This window comes from Hypanus sabinus, chromosome 20 (genome assembly GCF_030144855.1).
Source record: "Hypanus sabinus isolate sHypSab1 chromosome 20, sHypSab1.hap1, whole genome shotgun sequence".
Lineage (NCBI taxonomy): Eukaryota > Metazoa > Chordata > Chondrichthyes > Myliobatiformes > Dasyatidae > Hypanus > Hypanus sabinus.
In genome coordinates, this window is record NC_082725.1 from 8,662,959 (window position 1) to 8,682,918 (window position 19,960).

At 41.0% G+C, this 19,960-nt stretch overlaps 1 protein-coding gene across 2 annotated transcripts in view; it reads left to right on the forward strand.

Annotated features, from left to right (window-relative positions):
• The window catches only part of LOC132378264 (secernin-1-like), a 58,697-nt gene extending 48,614 nt beyond the window's left edge, over nt 1-10,083 (forward strand). Inside the window, exons 7-9 of one of the 2 annotated variants that reach the window (XM_059945035.1) lie at nt 845-1,025; nt 5,810-5,994; nt 8,893-10,083. In XM_059945035.1, the coding sequence (XP_059801018.1) occupies nt 845-1,025; nt 5,810-5,968 (340 nt within the window). In that variant the 3' untranslated portion in view covers nt 5,969-5,994; nt 8,893-10,083. The remainder of the gene's footprint in view (nt 1-844; nt 1,026-5,809; nt 5,995-8,892) is intronic. The other variant, XM_059945036.1, reaches the window with a different exon arrangement.
• Nucleotides 10,084-19,960: the final 9,877 nt, after the last annotated feature.

Genomic DNA, 19,960 nt, shown 5'->3' on the forward strand with positions numbered 1-19,960 from the left:
GTTCACTCCCGAAGCCATCTGCATGAGTGAATATAGCTACAGGACAACAGAGGTTCCTTCTAGATGAGCTGCCATACATGGCTGACAAGCCCCATCTGGCCAAAGTGCCAGTAACCCGCCTTTGTTTCTTCTCTTGTCAGTAGGAACGGTACTGCTGGACTTAGTAGCTAAGCCACACGTGAAGGCCAGGAGCTGGACTTGGTTGTCAGAGGCTATTTGAGGTGCACATCATTGGGAGTTTGTGTCTGTTACCACCTCCGGCATGACAACCTTAAAAGAAATATTTGTATTTCTTATTATTAGTTACAGTATTTTTTTATGAATTGCAGTGTATTGCTGCTGCAGAACAACAAGATTCACAACGTATGTTGAGATAATAAACCTGATTCTGATTCAGCGTGCTGAAGGAACTCAGCGGGTCAGGCAGCATCAGTGGCGTTTTGGGCTGAGACCACTACCCCTTCTAATCTGCTCAGAATTGTGGCTGCACAGTAACGGAAACGCTCTGATGCACATAGTCTCTGTTGCCTTACAGTTGGAATTCCCTTTTTTTGTAATGCTTGATTGGAGTGCAGTACAGTTTTCAGGCTGTGTAAAGATTTAGTGCTCAGAACAATGATTGGTCCACCCAACTGTAAAATATGTTAGAAGAACGTTGGCCGAGACCCTTCATCAGGACTGAAAAAGAAAGGGAAAGAAGCTATAGTAAGAATCCTTTAAGGTGATATTTTTAACAAGGATATTCACAGGTCATACAATTGTAGTGTTTCCTAGTATTGTGCAGTTGTTTGAAAGAAAACCTTTGGCAATTACTAATGGGGATAATTCTTTTTGGTTCTTTTAGGTCCATCTTCAAACCCTTCATCTTTGTAGACAATGTTAAGCCAGTCCCGAAAACACAGAGTCCGAGTTTTGGTGATGAGGATCCAGCCAAACAGCAGCCACGTTTCCAGAGTAGACCGGACCGTAGACACGGGCTCTATCAGGCACACGAGTGTGCCCGGTCACTCATGGAAGCTGAGGAGGTAGGAGACTTCCTAGTGCCACCTCAAAGTTCAGAGTAAATTTATTATCAAAGCACATACAGTATGTATCACAATATATAGTTCAATCCTCCAATTCATTTTCCTGCGGGAATACTCAGTGTCCAAGAAACACAACAGAATTAACGAAAGACAACACCTAATAAGGCAGAAAAACATCCAATGTACAAAAGACAACTAACTGTGCAAATACAAAGGAACTAATAATAATAATAATAATAATAATAATAATAATAATAATAATAATAATCACTTTATTGATCCTGAGTGGGAAATCCTTTCACTACAGTAGCAACATTTAAAAACACACTTAGCAGTGTGCAGACTTAACTAATCATAAAGTATAGAATAATAATAAACACACCAATAATACACAATAAAATAAATAATGATAATAATAAATACACAATAAATATTGAAAAATTGAGATGAAAAATCCTTGAAAGTGAGTCCATAGGTTTCGGGAACAGTTCCACAGTGATGGGGCGAGTGAAGTTATCCCCTCTGGTCAGTTGCGGGGTGGTTGAGGAGTAATAACTGTTCCTGAATCTCACGTTTCCTCGTGGTTTATATTGATGAGATTTTAATTAGATTTTGCAGTGGCTCTTATGTCACTGTTATAAGAACAGCAAATGCCATTTATAATTTATACTGAACGTTATCAATAATGCAGAGGGAGGTGTTGCTTCTAGTGACAGATAGCATGTAGCTTCTAAATTGGTCATTGGTAATGAAATCATATTTTGATTAATAAAATCATAGTCTTCATTCAATTGACTTAAACTTGCAAATTCTTAAACTGCTTCCTGTAAACGTTTCTATATCTCTGCAGCTGTGCATTAGTTGTGTCTAATTGTACAATACTTAATCCTTTCTCCTGTTTTACTTTGCTTTATTTTTCCAAAACCTACTTGACAATGATGTTATTTAAAAAGTATAAATGCTGGGCTATTGTTTCTCCGGATATTGATCATCTTTCAAACTTTAGGCAAAGATCGGCTGAATATTATATAGAGTGGGGAGGTAGCTCGCGATTGGTGCCTTATTTGTGCTGTTAGTTGATGCTGGTCCAGAGGGTGATCATATTTTTTAATAGGAGGTGGGTTCAATTCCATTCAGGCTAGTGAAGGAAAATTAAGCAGGGAATCTGACGTAGAATATAGAACATCATGACACAGTACAGTCCGTTCAGCCCACAATGTCGTGCTGACATTTTAACCTACTCTATCAATCTAGCCCTTGCACCATTTTTCTATCATCCATGTGCCTATCTAAGAGTTTCTTAAATTTCCATAATGTATCTAGACTTGGATAGAGTCGATGTGGAAAGGATGTTTCCTGTGGTGGTAGAGTGTAGGACCAGAGAGCATAGCCTCAGGATTTCAATTTAGAACAGAGAGGAGGAACTTCTTTAGCCAGAGAATGGTGAATCTGTGGAATTCACTGCCATAGATGGCTGTGGAGGCCAAGACATTAGGTATATTTAAAGCAGAAGTTGATGAGTTCTGGATTAGTAAGATTGTCAAAGGTTACAGGGAAAGGGCAGGAGAATGGGGTTGCGAGGGGCAATAAATCAGCCATGATGCAGTGGCAGAGCAGACGATGGACCAGATAGCCTAATTCTGCTTCTGTGTCTTATGGAGTTATGGTATCATATTATGCCACCACTCCTGGCAGCGTTCCAGGCAATAAACACTCCGTGAAGAATATATCTTCGGCATACCTTCTATACCTTCCTCCATCACCTTAAAATTATTCCGTCTTGTGTTAGCCAATTCTGCCCTGAGAAAATAGTTACTGTCTATCCACTCTGTCTATGCCTGTTATAATCTTGTATACCTCTATCAAGTAGCTCTCATTCGACTATCCAGAATGTTTGTCTGTGGTGCTGAGGGAATTCATCTGAAAGTGTGTTGACATGACATGCAACCTTAAACTGAGTGATAGAAGAGGTGCTGCAATTAATGCGCAGTGCTCAGTGCTGAGAATTGCATGCAAAATAGCAGCACTGATTGCGATGCATAGCCAAAAGAAATACAAATTACTTGGCCATGGGCAGTACTTAACTGATTTTTGAGGTGAGGTCACATTCTAAAATTGGAAACAGGCATGTTAGGCATTTTGTACACAGCACAAGCAACATGGTGATGACAAGGTAACAGCTTTTATTAACAAATCCTTCACTAATTTGCGCTTCTAAAAATGTAAAACCACACTTTCTTTGAGCTCTGTGAATCCGATCAGTGGAAAATGTATAATGCCACATGGTTTTGTTTGAGGCACACACCAAAAAACCTGCAATAAATATAAGGCCATAAGACAGTGGAGCAGAACTAGGCCATTCAGCCCATCGAGCTGCTCTATTATTCGATCATGGCTGATTTATTTTCCCTCTCAACCCCATTCTCTGGACTGCTGCCCATAACTTTTTCCACATAAGTGTTGTAAGTAATGTCATTTATTGGGTAATTGGGGTGGAATTTTGTTTACGATGAGGAGAAAAAATTGCTTAGAGTCAACTGTAAATCTTCAGTGTGATCTAATGTGTTTTTGTGTGATCACAATTCTGACACTGAATAGTGGTGATCTGTTCAGAAGCTCACAAGCGTGGTTCTATCACCAGGGGAACTGGGTGAATCTAAACTCTTGGGAGAAGTGACTGAAGTCTGCATGAATCGGGATGCTTCGAAGCTGCTCATTATATTGTTGGATAAGTCTGTTCGGTATGTGTGGTTACAGCCATCAGAGCTAATGGCCCTCTCAGGAAATCCATTCTTTAGACCATTGGACACAGGAGCTGAATTGGGCCATTCAGCCCATCGAGTCTGCTCCACCAAACCATCATGGCTGATTTATTATCCCGCTCAACCCCATTCTCCTGCTTTCTCCCTGTAACCTTTAACGCCCTTACTAATCACAACTATCAACCTCTGGTTTAAATACACCCAATGACTGGGCCTCCACAGCCATCTGCGGCAATGAATTTCACAGATTAAAGAATTTCACAGCTAAAGAAATTCCTCCTCACCTCTGTTCTAAAAGAACATCTTTGTATTCTGAGGCTGTGCCCTCTGGATCTAGACTACCCCAAAAGAGGAAACATCCTCTCCACATCTGTTCCATCTAGTCCTTTTGATATTTAATCAGTTTCAACGAGATACCCATCATTCTTCTCAACTCCATTGAGTACAGGCATAGAGACACTGCTAGTGACTGAATCATTGTCATGGGGATTTTGGCTTGCTAGATTCAAATTCCCATTGCAGGCAATCTTGTGTAAACCTTTTCTGAAAGGAAATTGTCTGAATGCCTAACCAAGTAGACGTGTGCACAAAATGCTGGAGGAACTCAGCAGGTCATGGAGGGAATAAACAGTCGACATTTCAGTCCAAGAACCTTCATCAGGAGAAAGTGAACTGGAGGATGAGAAGAAAATTAGGTTAGGAGAGCTGGAAGAATAAAGGCCTGGACAGAGGGAAATATTTTGAGGAGAATTCTAAAGAGAGATGATTTATAAAGGCACTTTGAATTCCAGGACAGTGTATTCTTTTAGAGGTACTGAGTGGAATAGGCCTTCTGGCTTTTCGAGCCAAACTGCCAGCAACATAATTCACATGATAGTAGTGGAAAGCTAAAGACCTCATTATCAGCTCTGGATGGATGAAGTTAACTCACATCTTTTATCAATTAGTGAATGTGAACATAATTTCCAAGGGTCAGTGGTAAGTTAAAAGTACAGCATGAGTCATCACAAAGAAACAATGACAGCATCTCTTCTTTCTTAAAAGTTTGCATAGCGTCAGCATATCGGAATCTGAGACCTCTGTTGGTCAGCTTTGATCCTGGATGATACGTCCTAGCTGTCTAGATATGCAAGCCTAGGTAGTACAATATGGAGAGCAAGCTGTTGCCCATTTAGCAGGCTGCCCCCTCTCCAGGCAACCGACAAACCCAGATGAACAGCAAAAACTGATAGTTTGGCACTGGAGGCATCATAGGAAATGCCAGTCAGCATTGAGCTCAACACAGGGACTCCAGCTCCGGGTTTACTCCTGAAGCCTTCCCTTCTCCCTTTCTCCATTCCCTATTCTACCTTCCTTCATACCCCTTCTCTTCTCCTCACATGTACATCAGGCTCCTGAGGTGCCACTCCTCCTCCTTCCCTTTCTCTCTTGGTCCATAAGACCAGAACACACAGGGACAGAACTAGGCCATTTGATATTTCTCCTTCATTCCATCATGACTGAAATATTAACCCTCTCAACCCCATTCTCCTGCCTTCTCCTCATAACCTTTGATGCCCTGCCTAATCAAGAACCTATCAACCTCTACTTTAGATACTTTCCTCTTCTTTCAGATTCCTCCTCCTTCAGCTCTTTATCTCTTCCACCTATCACCTCCCAGCTTCTCATTTCATCCCTGTTCCCTACCCACACCCTTCCCCCTCTCCTGGCTTCACCTATCACCTCCCAGCTTCTCACTTCATCCTGATTCTCCGACCCACCCACCTTCCCCTTCTCCTGGCTTCATCTGTCACCTGCCAGCTTGTACTCCTTCCCCTCTGCCCATCTTCTTATACTGGCTCCTTCCCCCTTCCTTTCCAGTCCTGATGAAGGGTCTTGCCTGAGACAATTACTGTTTGTTCCTCTCCACAGATGCTACCTGGCTTGCTGAGTTCCCCCAGCATTCTGCATGTGTTGCTCTGGATTTCCAGCATCTGCAGAATCGCTTGTGTTTACATTTTATTGTTCTATTTCTCTTAACAGGAGTCTGGTCAAAAGCTTTTACAAGCCATACAGGGACTGGAGAAACAAGGCGTGGAGGCCATGCAAGATATACTGAAGTCTGATGAAGCCATCAACCCTTTGGAAGTAGCAGACCTCTTCTATGATTGTGTAGACACCGAAATCAAATTCTACAAGTGACTTAGGTGAAAACTTCCTTTTTGCCAGTAAGCAATCTTTGGCTACAAAAGACAGCCTCAAGTACACTCAGTAGCCACTTTATTAGCTACACCTGCTTGTTACTGCAAATATTTAATCAGCCAATCGTGTGGCAGAAACTCAGTGCATTACAGCATGCAGAAATGGTCAAGAGGTTCAGTTGTTGTTGTTCAGACCAAACATTAGAATGGAGAAGAAATGTAATCTTGGGCTTGGACCGTGGAATGATTGTTGGTGCATGACTGTTTGTTGGGGTATCCAAAAATAGCTGGTCTTCTGGGATTTTCACACACAAGGGTCTCTAGAGCTGGGGTTCCCAACCTTTCTTATGCCAATACTGTTAAGCAGAAGGTCCGTGGACCCTAGGTTGGGAACCCCTACTCTAGAGTTTACAGAGCATGATGTGAGAAGCAGAAACACCCAGTGAATGGCAGTTCTGTGGGTGAAAATGCTATTTTACCGGGGGAGGTCAGAGACACACAGGAGCTTCCCTAATAAAGTGGCCACTGAGTGTATATCACTTCCATAGTGACTTTTGAGCGTGAGGTTAACTAAGGCTATTGGGAACAAAATCTCTTCCTAATTTAAGTTTCTTTCTCCTTTACTCTTGTATATTGAAGAATGACAATTAACAATCCTGAATCTTTAAATTATCTGTGGCCAAAACGTAATATTTTCAGTTTTTTTAAAAACTGATCAGAGAGTAATACAAATGGCTTTACTCAGCAGCAATTTTGTTTTTAATCCAAATGGTATAAACAGTTCTTGTCAAATCTTAATGCCTAAAACGTTGCCTTGCATCAGGAACTATGGAACCCTTAGTCCAGGGGTCGGCAACCTTTACCATTGAATGAGCCATATGGACCCACTTCCCACAGAAAAGAAAACACTGGGAGCCACAAAACCCGTTTGACATTTAAAATGAAATAACACTGCATGCAACGTTTTTTTTTGCCTTTATGCTATGTATAAACAAACTATAATGTGTTGCATTTATGAAATCGATGAACTCCTGCAGAGCAAACGAAATTACATTTCTGCATGCAACAAAAACATTCTGAACTCCGAAAAAAAGACGTTGGGTTGAAGGTTACTACATCGTTAGCCTACCTTGGATCGAAAAATTAAACGAAATCGCGCACTGGCAGGTGTCAGGCATTGGCAGTGGTGACGTATATTAATAGCGATAAAAATACGTTGTAGCGGTGTGCTACACACAGCGCTAAAATAACGACACGGAGTGGGTAAACTGCAGTCAAAGATAACTTTATTCGAACTACACAGCCTTGCTTTTAAGCCTCTCTCAACCTGCCCCCCCCCCCCGTGGGCACGGATGCTCCAAAAGACATGTACCCCCGTAGGCTATCACCCTTAGCCGGAACGCTGGCAAATTGTGAGCCGGTTTGGATGTGCCAGGAAATGGGTCGCCACAACGTTTTATTTAGATTGTACAAGATCACCATAATCTTCAAATTTAGAATTACATTTCAAAAACTAACAAACTAACATAAAATACCTTTTAATTAAATACTCATTTATTTTCCAAAGCCACAGGGAGCCGCAGCACAGAGTTGAAAGAGCCGCATGTGGCTCCGGAGCCGTGGGTTGCCGACCCCTGCCTTAGTCACTTAGAAAGTTTCATCATTTTTCCGTACATGATGTAGGGGGCTAAAAGTGCATTCTAGATCAAAAATGCTCATCTTTGAGAACCATTGAAGTTCTGGCTTTGTCATTTGTTGTTTGACAGCTCTTGCCAGTGCTGGGACCTCTGTCGACCTCTGTGTGTAATTACTTTTACTAACGCACACTCTCCATCCTCACCGGTGGGAGTAGACATCTCACCGTGTTGATCTGGAAACTTTTCTAGATTTTATCATTCCTTTTTCTGATTTTTGAATTCAAAAAGATCCTAATTTCAGAAAATTAGCAGGCATGGTAAGATGTAAATCCATTCTGAAGTGTTCCAAAATAATATGGCCACAAGATACCAGATGGTAATTAGTGAAAAGCAAATTCAAGCCGTATATAAGGATGAATATAATAATGATGCTAAAATTAGAACATTGTTGTTGTTATTACAAAACTTAGAACATTACACCACAGTACAGACAATTCAGCCCACAACGTTGTGCTGAAACTTTAGCCTACTCAGAGATCAACCTAACCCTTCCCTCCCTCGTAGCCCTCCATTTTTCTATTATCCATATGCCTATCTAAAGACCTCTGAAATATTGCCAATGTACCAACCCCACAAGTGGTTGGATAAGAGTTATTGGAGAGTTAGTATACTGGAGAGATGTACACTCAGTGGCCACTTTATTAGGTACACCTGCAAACCTGCTCGTAAATGCTAATATCTAATCAGCCAATCATGTGGCAGCAACTCAATACATAAAAGCATGCAGTTGTGGTCAGGAGGTTCAGTTGCGTTTTCATTTAGACCAATGGGGAAGAAATGTGATCAAAGGGACTTTGACTGTGGAGTGATTGTTGATGCCATTTGAGGTGGTTTGAGTATCTCAGAAACTGCAGATCTCCTGGGATTTTCACGCACAAAAGTCTCTAGATCTTACAGAGAATGGTGTGAAAAACAAAAAAAAAATCCAGTGATCAGTGGTTCTGTGGGTGAAAATGCCTCGTTAATGAGAGAGGTCAAGGGGGAGTAACCAGGCTGGTTCAGGCTGACAGGAAGGTGACAGTAGCTCAAATAACCACACATTACAACAGTGGTGTGCAGAAGAACATCCCTGAATGCACAACACATTGAACCTTGAAGTGGACGGGTTACTGCAGCAAAAGACAAGACTAGGTTCTAATCCTGAACCTGATTAAGTGGCTATTGAGTGTATTTTTCAAGGTAACTGAACATGAAAATGTATTACAAAATAATTTTGTTTCTTTTGCAGCTGGTACCAGTGATCCAAGAATTGTCATGTGATTTCCCAGAGAGAGTTCTTTATTCAAGAAATTTCGAAGAATTGCCTCTTCAACTCAAGTAGAAGAGAAGGCTGAAAATTACTCTTCCATAGTTGGTCTCTGTTCCAAGTGCTTTAACTACTCACTGAAGTACCAGCTTCATTCATCGAATTGTGCTTTGTCTAACCTTTGTGTCTAGTGGTAGGAAACAGCCGGTGGTTGGTTATTAAGTGTGTGCATGCAGATTGATCTGAAGCAGGATATCTCAGATGCTTTTATTTGTGATGGTGGCGATTGCATTCTTCACAAAGATTCATTGAGTAAATAATAATAGCAAATCATTAGCCGAGACACCAGGCCAAGGAGAATCATGATATAACATTCACAGAGCTACGTACAATATCACTGTCCTTAGTTAACTTACATGCTTAAGCCTTATACCCCTGCTAGGGCATAGGCCACTGAGAGCAACTCACCAGAGTCCTCTGTCACGGTCCAGTTCTTCAAGTTGTTCCCAATGCAGTCCATCCTCGAAGATCCTTCCTCTCCCAGGGATGAGGTCTCCGGAACTTCTCTGGGTTTTTACCAGCTGGGATGGCTCGCCTCATGCCCAACCCTCCTTTCGTAACCAGGTTAAGTATTCTGTAAATTTTATTCGCAATCCATGTTAGTATTATTCTTGAATCTAATGCCCCTCAGTAAATACTTGCTGCTACTGCACTGGACAAACCCGCCAGAACTTCAGTGGCAGGAAGACAACATAAGCTGTTGTATATCACACCTTTTCATCGTGGATAAGTGGACAATAGACGAAAGGCTGTCCGTGGATATGGAGATCGCTTTTGCAGATTGCATAAGTTTTGCTCCTGACACTCTTCAATGCATTTAGCATTTTTGAGTGTTAATTTCAAACGATCAAAATGCAAAAAAAAAATCCCAGATGTCGGATAAATAAAAACAATAAACACCGAAAAACAATGAACACATCAAACACTCATCCTGATCAAATGTCATCACCATGAAAAAATAGCTCCACTTCTCAGTCTGCTGATATTTCCAGGGTTTTCTCAATGTCAAGCATTTATTTTCCTTTAGATGCAGTATGGTGTCTTGTTTGGTTTACGTGCTGTCCCTAACCTCCTAGGGCATCTGCTCTTAAATAAAAGAAGGCATTCACTTTATTTTTGTCATTAATTTGCTACTTAGCCCTTGCTTATTTGCCCTTTGATATTTGTGCTGGCAATGTTTCTGAAGAAGGGTTATCAGTCCAAAACGTCACCTGATTATTCATTTCCATAGATGCTGCCTGTCTGACCTGCTGAGTTGCTCCAGCACTCTTGTGTGTGCATCTGACAGGTTCCATTTTTAATATTTTTCTGTTAATAGATATGTATTTAGTTCCTAGTCTTGTTCAGTGGTTCTCACCATGGGCCACAAGAAACTGGGGGCCACAGGAGCTTCTGAATGGGCTGTGATAAGTTTTAATGAAATATTGCTAAAATATAAAATTTAAAAAGAATGAATATGTGTAATTTAATTGGAACCCTGAATGAAATGAATGGGAAAATATGCTAGATGATGCAAATAAGGCAGCAAAATAGCTTGGCTTGTATATTGACTGTATATTAGAATAATTAGTACAATTGACCAAAAAAAAACTTCTAACATCTAACGGAGACAGTGGAGGATGGGGCCAGAGAAGTAAATGAAGGTTGCAGGTGGGCTACGTGCAGAAAAAAGGCAGAGAACCACAAAAACAGCTCTCATTTTCCTCAGTTAAAGATTTTTCAAACGTCGACTTTTTAATGCATGACAGACAAGAGCCTCAGTCTTAGGTAATCTTACCGTAACAACTCTCAGATAAATAACAGCATTAAAGTTAATTAGTGATGAGTTACCTGCATCTTTTGTAACTTTTTTTTTACCTTAAGTTCAATTCAATTGGGCATTTTATGATTTGGATCCTGTTTGAAGCTTATGATCATATTATTATGTAGTAATTTATTATTGGCTTAATCAGTAAGTAAAATCTTATGTTTGCTTTTTTTAAACAGTCGACACTACTGAAACAATTATTGACTGCCCTAGCTGACCATTTGATGTGAATTGTAATAGGCTGCTAAGGTTTTTTTACTAATCATCCTGATTAGTATCTGCTCACTGGGGTGCGATGGTGGTGTAGTGGTTAGCATGATGCTGCTCAGGAAGTCAGAGTTCAGTATTGGCGCTGTCTGTAATCAGTTTGTATGTTCTCCCCATGACCACATGGGTTTCCTCCAGGTGCACTAGTTTCCTCCCTCAGTTAGGGTCATTGTAAATTGTCCTGTGATGAGGCTAGTGTTAATGAGGTGGGTTGCTGGGTGGTATGCCTCATTGGGCTGGAAGGGCCTGTTCTGTGTTGTATCTCTAAGTAAATAAATAAAACAGTTGCATGTCAAGAAGATGTTCGTGTGCTTCACATATTGAACAAACTGAAGAATGAGTCTTGTGTGGCGGACTCCTTTCGGACAAGTTTTATTTATGTTGGTCAAATTAACTTTGTGGCAACTCATTTTTAAACCACTGAGATTTATCATTATGATGGAAATTTTAGAATCTGATTGAAACTGTTAGAAACATGTTCTGTGTATCTACAACCATGACACGGATTTGGGCTTTCTCTGGCAGAAGTGATGTACATGGAATAATGTTATAATAAACCAATTGAAGTCTGTGTTTTGCTTAACAACTGTGCATAAGTATGTCATCTGTACCAATAGACAGGAGGAAACTGCACTGGGACCATTTTTTGCTTTTGTTTTGAAGTTATAGTTTAAGATTGCTTAATATCATTTCCAGTACACAAGTGTAAAGGAGAATGAAATGGTAGTTACTCCGGATCCAGTGCGGTATATAAAAAAACACAATAAGATAAAGAACACAATAATAAAAAAGCACAATACATATAAATAATTAACTAGAGGTCAATTGTATGTCATAGATGTGACTGTGACAGGAAATGAAGAAGTAGTGCTGGCAGGGCAAGTGCAGGGGTTCGCTAATTGGAGGTGTTAATCAGTCCTACTGCTTGGGGAAAGAAACTGTTTTTGAGTCTGGTGGTCGTGGCATGGGCGCCATGCAGAGTGGGACAGACAGTCTATGAACAGGGTGGGTGGGACCCCTCATGATGTTTTTGGGCATTTTTCCTGTATATAATGTTCTTGATGGTTGGTAGGTTGGTGCCAGAGATACGCTGGGCAGTTTTGACTCCCCGTTGCAGAGACTTTGTGTCCTCCGCAGGGCAGTTTCCATTCCGTGCAGTGATGCAGCATATCACGATGCTCCTCACTGCACATCTGTAGGCGGGGACAGTCCAGCTCTCTTCAGCGTTCTCAGTAAGTAGAGGTGTTGCTAATCCAAAACTAGCTGCTAAACTTGGGATTTCATATCTGTTATGTAAGGTGAGCATTTATGATTAAGTATTGCTGGCATTATTACAGAAATAAATCAAAATCAGAATCCGAGTCACTCTATTGTCAATATGTGAAAATTACCAGAATTGACGGTGGTTTGTTGCCAAGCAAGAAATACCATAACAAACAACACAATAGCAACCATTAATTTACAACAGTGCAAACAGCCATAAACAATCAAAAATTTGGAGAACAGTCGCCCGCAAATGTCAATAAACAAACTCGATAATATTACAGTTTTGCATCAAAATTCCATGAATGTTGAATAATTTTCCTTCTGGTGTAAATATATTTTGAGCAATTTCATCCCTTTGTATCACTTCATTTTACTTAGAAATAACATCAGGTCACCAACCCCCTTCCAATTCAGAAAGCATACAATATATTTAGTGTTTCATTATAACATTCGAAAAGCATAAAAAAAATTTCACTTTATTTGTCACAAGAACATTGCAACATCAAAAAATACAGCGAAATGAGTGAACATGGTTAAGCAAGGCATCCTATGGCTTAAAAGTCCTATTGGAGCACCGCATCGTAAGGTGGTAGTCGGCAAGTCAGCGCTACAAGATTTAACATGCAAGTTCAGTAAACTTCTGCAGATTATCAGTCTTTCTTTTTGTATTGCTTTTCGTAAATTCTATTGTATTTCTTTGCTTCCTGTAAATGCCTGTAAGAAAATGAATCTCAAGGTAGTATATGGCGACATATACATACTTTGATAATAAATTTTACTTTGACTTTGTCTTTGATTTCAGTATTTTGTCAGAGAGAGACACCAAGTGGACTGAAGCAGCTCAGCAGATCGAAACGCTTGGAAAGGAACAAAGACTGCATCTGGCGCCACCAAGTGGCATATCGTAGAAGGTGCAATTGAGATGTCCGGAATGGAAAAAAAATTCCCATTCAGAATCTGGTTTATCACCGGCATGTGTTGTGAAATTTGTTAATTTAGCAGCAGCAGCAGTACAATGAAATACATGATAATATAGAAAGTAAAAAATAAATAAGTAAATTAATTACAGGAAGTGTATATATGTATATTAAATAACTAGATTAAAAAGTGCAAAACGGAAATGTTATATATGTATATTAGTGAGGTAGAGTTCATGGGTTCAATGTCCATTTAGGAATTGGATGGCAGAGGGAAAGAAGTTGTTCCTGAATCATTGAGTGTGTGTCTTCGGCTCCTGTACCTCCTTTCTGACCGCAAGAGTGAGCGTCTTGGGTGAAGAAGGTCCTTAATAATGGATGGTGTCTTTCTGAGGCACTGGTTCCTGAAGATGTTTTGGATACTATAGAGGCTAGTACCCAAGATAGAAGTGATTGATTTTACAGCTTTCTGTAGCTTCTTTCAGTCCTGTGCAGTAGTCCCCGCCTCCATACCAGACAGTGATGCAGCCCGTCAGAATGCTCTCCACGGTACATCTGTAGGGGTTTTTGTGTGCTTTAGGTGACAAACCAAATCTCTTAAACTCCTCTTGAAATGTTGCTGTTGTTTTACCTTCCTAATAGCTGCATCAATATGTTGGGACCAGGTTATATCCTCAGATATCTTGACACCCAGGAACTAAAAATTACTCACTCCCTCCACTTCTGATCCCCCTACGAAGATTGGTTCACGTTGCCTTTTCTTACCCTTCCTGAAGTCCATAATCAGCTCTTTGATTTTACTGACATTGAGTGGAGGCTTTTGCTGCAACACCAATTAACTAGCTGGTATATCTCGCTCCCGAATGCCCTTTTGTCCCCTTGAAATTCTTCCAACAATGGTTGTTTCATCAGCAAATATATAGATGGCACTTGAGCCACACGGGCATGGGTACAGAGCAAGAGAACAGTGGGCTTAGCAGACACCTCGAGGTGCACGAGTGCCGTTTGTCAGTGAGGAGGAGATATCATTAATCTGCACAGATTGTGGTCTTCCGGAAAGGAAGTCGAGGATCCATTTGCGGAGGGAGGTGCAGAGGCCAGGATCTGTGGCTTATCGATCAGGACTGTGGGAATGAGCTATAGTCAACATCCTGACATAGGTGTTAGTATTGTCCAGGACTCTAAGGCCGTGTGAAGAGCCATTGACATGGCATCTGCTATAGACCTATTGTGGCCATAGGCAAATTGCAGTGGGTCCAGGTCCTTGCTGAGGTAAGAGTTCAGTCTAGCCGTGATCAACCTCTAAAGCATTTCAGAAATTTACTTTGAGCTTTTTGAACTTCGAAAAGTTCAAAGTAAATTTATTATCAGAATATATATATAATAAGTGTGTGTATATAGATACATAGAAAATAGGTGCAGGAGTAGGCCATTTGGCCCTTCGAGCCTGCACCGCCGTTCAGTATGATCATGGCCGATCAGCCAAATCAGAACCCTGTACCTGCTTTCTCTCCATACCCCCTGATCCCTTTAGCCACAAGGGCCATATCTAACTTCCTCTTAAGTATAGCCAATGAACTGGCCTCAACTGTTTCCTGTGGCAGAGAATTCCACAGATTCACCACTCTCTGTGTGAAGAAGTTTCTCCTCATCTCAGTCTTAAAAGGCTTCCCCTTTATCCTTAAACTGTGACTCCTCGTTCTGGACTTCCCCAACATCGGGAACAATCCTCCTGCATCTAGCCTGTCCAATCCCTTTAGAATTTTATACGTTTCAATAAGATCCCCCCCTCAATCTTCTAAATTTCAGTGAGTATAAGCCTAGTCGATCCAGTCTTTCTTCATATGAAAGTCCTGCCAGCCCAGGAATCAATCTGGTGAACCTTCTCTGTACTCCCTCTATGGCAAGAATGTCTTTCCTCAGATTAGGGGACCAAAACTGCACTCAATATTCTAGGTGCAGTCTCACCAAGGCCTTGTACAACTGCAGTAGAACCTCCCTGCTCCTGTACTCAAATCCTTTTGCTATGAATGCCAACATAGCATTTGCCTTTTTCACCACCTGCTGTACCTGCATGCCCACCTTCAATGACTGGTGTACAATGACACCCAGGTCTCGTTGCACCTCCCCTTTTCCTAATCGGCCACCGTTCAGATAATAATCTGTTTTCCTGTTCTTGCAACCAAAGTGGATAACCTCACATTTATCCACGTTAAATTGCATCTGGCATGAGTTTGCCCACTCACCTAACCTATCCAAGTCACCCTGCACCCTCTTAGCATCCTCCTCACAGCTAACACCGCCGCCCAGCTTGGTGTCATCCGCAAACTTGGAGATGCTGCATTTAATTCCCTCGTCTAAATCATTAAAATATATTGTAAACAACTGGGGTCCCAGCACCAAGCCTTGCGGTACCCCACTAGTCACTGCCTGCCATTCTGAAAAGGTCCCGTTTACTCCCACTCTTTGCTTCCTGTCTGCCAACCAATCCTCTATCCACATCAATACCATACCCCCAATACCGTGCGCTTTAGGTTTGCACACTAATTTCCTGTGTGGGACCTTGACAAAAGCCTTTTGAAAATCTAAATATACCACATCCACTGGCTCTCCCCTATCCACTCTACTAGTTACATATTCAAATAATTCTATAAGATTCATCAGATATGATTTTCCTTTCACAAATCCATGCTGACTTTGTCCGATGATTTCACCTCTTTCCAAATGTGCTGTTATCACATCTTTTTATAACCGACTCTAGCATTTTCCCCACCACCGATGTCAGACTAACCAGTCTATAATTCCCCGGTTTCTCTCTCCCTCCTTTTTTAAAAAGTGGGGTTACATTAGCCACTATATATATATATATATAGATATGATAAAAATTAGTCAGTTGCCTCTTGGGTACTAGCCTCTCTAGTATCACCTTATACAATACACCAATTCATTTTCTTGCAGGCATACTTGGTAATTCCAATAACCAAGACAAAAAGACCAAGACACCACCTGAGGCTTCTTTACTTTCTTCCTGATGGCAGCAGTAAGAAGGGAGCATGCCTTAAGCAGTTGAAGTGTAGGATTTTAAATCCATGGTGGTAAGAAATCTTCTTGCTCCAGCACCTGAGATGATGAATAATCTGGGGCTAAAAGTTCTACATCAATAGCTTGCCTAAATTAGTTAGTAACTTGTTTTAGGAGGGCATGTTCAACTCTCTAAATCAAGTTTGTGTTCGGTCTGAAATTCTCAGCTCCAGCACTTGGCTATCTTGGCACTGAATCTTGTTGCGAATTCATTGTGATAATCTAGGCCAGCACTGGGTTAGAAGCCACATTTTTAACTGCCCACTTATTTACAATTACTTATATAATTTATAAATCTAAACTGTTTGCTATGTGTGACATGAACATGTAGATGAGACGTTTAAAATAGAATGTGATTTCAATATTGGTTTGAAACCACAATACAGATTTATCAATGTATTTTGATTGCACAGTTTGTTCATTCATTATATGCCGTGTCGTATGATGTGGATGATTGTGGTCCTGCCAAGATTGTTTCTGGCAGGTTTTCTACAGAAGTGGTTTGCCATTGCCTTCTTCTGGGCAGTGTCTTCACAAGATGGGTGACCCCAGCCATTATCAATAATCTTCAGAGATTGCCTGGCATCAGTGATCTTGTGATGTGCACCAGCTGCTCATACGACCATCCACCTGCTCCCGTGGCTTTACGAGACAATAATCAAGGGTGCTAAGCAGGTTCTACACCTTGCCCAAGGGTGACCTGCAGGCTAGCGGAGGGAAGGAGCACCTTACACCTCCTTTGGTAGAGACGTATCTCCACCCGGCCTCCCATACAGCACAGTATTGAAGGGAAAATCCAAATCCATATTCCATCCAGGGATTGTTGTGTGCAAAACAAACACGATGGGTGAGTCACTTGTCATAAATGGTTTATTGTTAAGAATATTGATAAATGGACTACTTATAAAATCTACTGTACATAACTTCTGCACAAAACAGACTGTCTGTCTGCCCAACTGAAATTCTACCATCTATTTATATCATTAAATGTGGGTTTTCCTGACTAAAGTAATCCCTTTGGCTAGATTGTGTACAGGAAAGGGGAAGGAATATTTCCCAGAGTTCATTTACACACTCATCCAGATAATCAATACACACAAAATGCTGAAGGAAATCAACAGGTCAGGCAACATCCATGGAAATGCTGACTGTTTATACCCCTGCACAGATGTTGCCTGTCTTTATTTTTGATATCTGAAATCTTTGTACTCACTATAGGAAGGATGTGGAGGCATTGGAAAGGGTACAGAGGAGATTTACCAGGATGCTGCCTGGTTTAGAGAGTATGGATTATGATCAGAGATTAAGGGAGCTAGGGCTTTACTCTTTGGAGAGGAGGATGAGAGGAGACATGATGGAGGAGTACAAGATATTAAGAGGAATAGACAGGGTGGACAGCCAGCGCCTCTTCCCCAGGGCACCACTGCTCAATACAAGAGGACATGGCTTTAAGGTAAGGGGAGGGAAGTTCAAGGGGGATATTAGAGGAAGGTTTTTCACTCAGAGAGTGGTTGGTGTGTGGAATGCACTGCCTGAGTCAGTGGTGGAGGCAGATACACTAGAGAAATTTAAAAGACTACTAGACAAGTATATGGAGGAATTTAAAGTGAAGGGTTATATAGGAGGCGGGGTTTAAGGGTCGGCACAACATTGTGGGCTGAAGGGCCTGTACTGCGCTGTACTATTCTATGTTCTTAGAGATCGCATATTTTAGGCTATCCAGTATCCTTTTTGACTTTGTACCATCAGCAGGAGACCCCAATGCATAAACACAAGAACGGTCAGGATGGGAAACACTTTCTTCCCTCAGGCTGTTAGGCTTCTGAACTCCCTGCTGCATCCCATTCGAGATGTCGCCAGTTAGTTTGTACTGTACCCTACAATATTCAATTTTTGCACTTTATTTATGTGTAATTCATTTGTAGGTTTGATTCTTACCTTCCTAAGTTATTGTATATTATGTGTGTGTACTACTGTGCTTTATATCCTGGTCTGGAAAACAGTTATCTCATTTGATGCTATACAGTTAAATGGCAATGAACTTGTCTTGACATGGGACCCTTTAAGACAAATGAGGGTTCTTGGTTTAAAGGGTCACAGCCCAAAATGGTCAACTGTTTATTCCCCTCTATCGACGCTGCATGAGTTGCCTCAGGCATTTTTGTGCTTTTTTTAAAAATCAACTTCTCTGGATGAGTGGAGAATGTCTTGTGTTTATAAAGTTAATTCTAAATACCTTTATGAGCAAATCTTCAACCTGTCAGTTGAAAACATTTTCTCCATTTACAGATGTTGTTAAACTCAATGGCTGGTTTAAATCTTTTGATTCCAAGTGTCATTTTATCTGTCATCAAATACAGTTTTATTGCATATAATCTCTGTATTCTGGTTCATCTGTGAATCCAAGAACATTTCATGTATGGCAGACAACTTGAAGCTTGAATATTTTGAACATGATGAGACCAGTGATGTGTGCAGCCTTTACCAGTCATAAGGTACTCTTCAAAGATTTATTTTTGATAAGATGTTTATTCTGTTGATTTCTGCTCCTTTGAGCATCTGATAGTTACAACTGTGTAATACCAGTTATGTCTCAACATTAATATTTTGTGAAGGTTTGATCTCGGCATCAGAGGAAATGGGGTAAAGTGGAGACTGGCACAATTGTTCCCATGACAAGAAAATTGCAGCTAGGGATTTTAATGGTGGAGAATATATTTAACTGATGTGTAAACTGATTCTACCTAAAATAAGTGAAAAGAATCTATTTCCTTTAGCAAATGTGTCAAAAATCTATAGGATAGATTTAAAGTGATTGGTGCATATTGAATAGTGGGCACCATAGTGTAGCAGCTAGCATAACACTTTACAGTACCAGCAATTAAAATCGAGCGGGGTTCAATTCCTACAACTGACTGTAAGAAATTTGTACATTCTCGCTGTGACTGTGTGGGTTTCCTTTGGGTGCCATGGTTCTTTTTTCTCTCACAGTCCCATGATGTACAGGGTTAGTAAGGGGGTTGTGTGCGTGCTAATGTTGGCACCAGAAGCCTGGTGACACTCGAGTATTGTCCCCAGCACATCCTCAGATTGATGTTGGTCATTGGTGCAAACAAGGCATTTTGGTGCGTGTTTCAATGTCTCACTGTTTAAATACAGCTAATCTGTAAAAATTCTTTGAAAGCAGGGTGATGAGGAACTATGTATGCATGAGAGGATCATAGCAACATTCCATAGGTGTGTACCTGCAGGGCTGTGGACCACATGCAGGAGTAAAAAGTTTGAGTTAAGCAGCACTTTTTGGAGTGAAGAAACCACGTGGGCTCTTGTAAATATGCTAAGGTTAAGAAATGGGTATTTCCTCTAATTACTGCCCTTTTAGCCTTGATCTGTCCATTGGACCACTCGGTTCAGGAGTTCCAAACCTGGGGTCCACGGACCCCTCGGATAACTGTAGGGGACCATGGCATAAAAAAGGTTGGGAACCCGTTAGATCTTATTTCAGTTTTGTTCCTTGAATATAAAAGTTTAGTTTCGGGTGAGAATGACTGAGTGGCACAGTAGTGTTATGATTAGCGCAATCATTTTCCAGTGATCACCAGTCAGGGTCGGGTTTGTGCTGCTGTCTGCAAGGAGTTTGTACGTTCTCCCC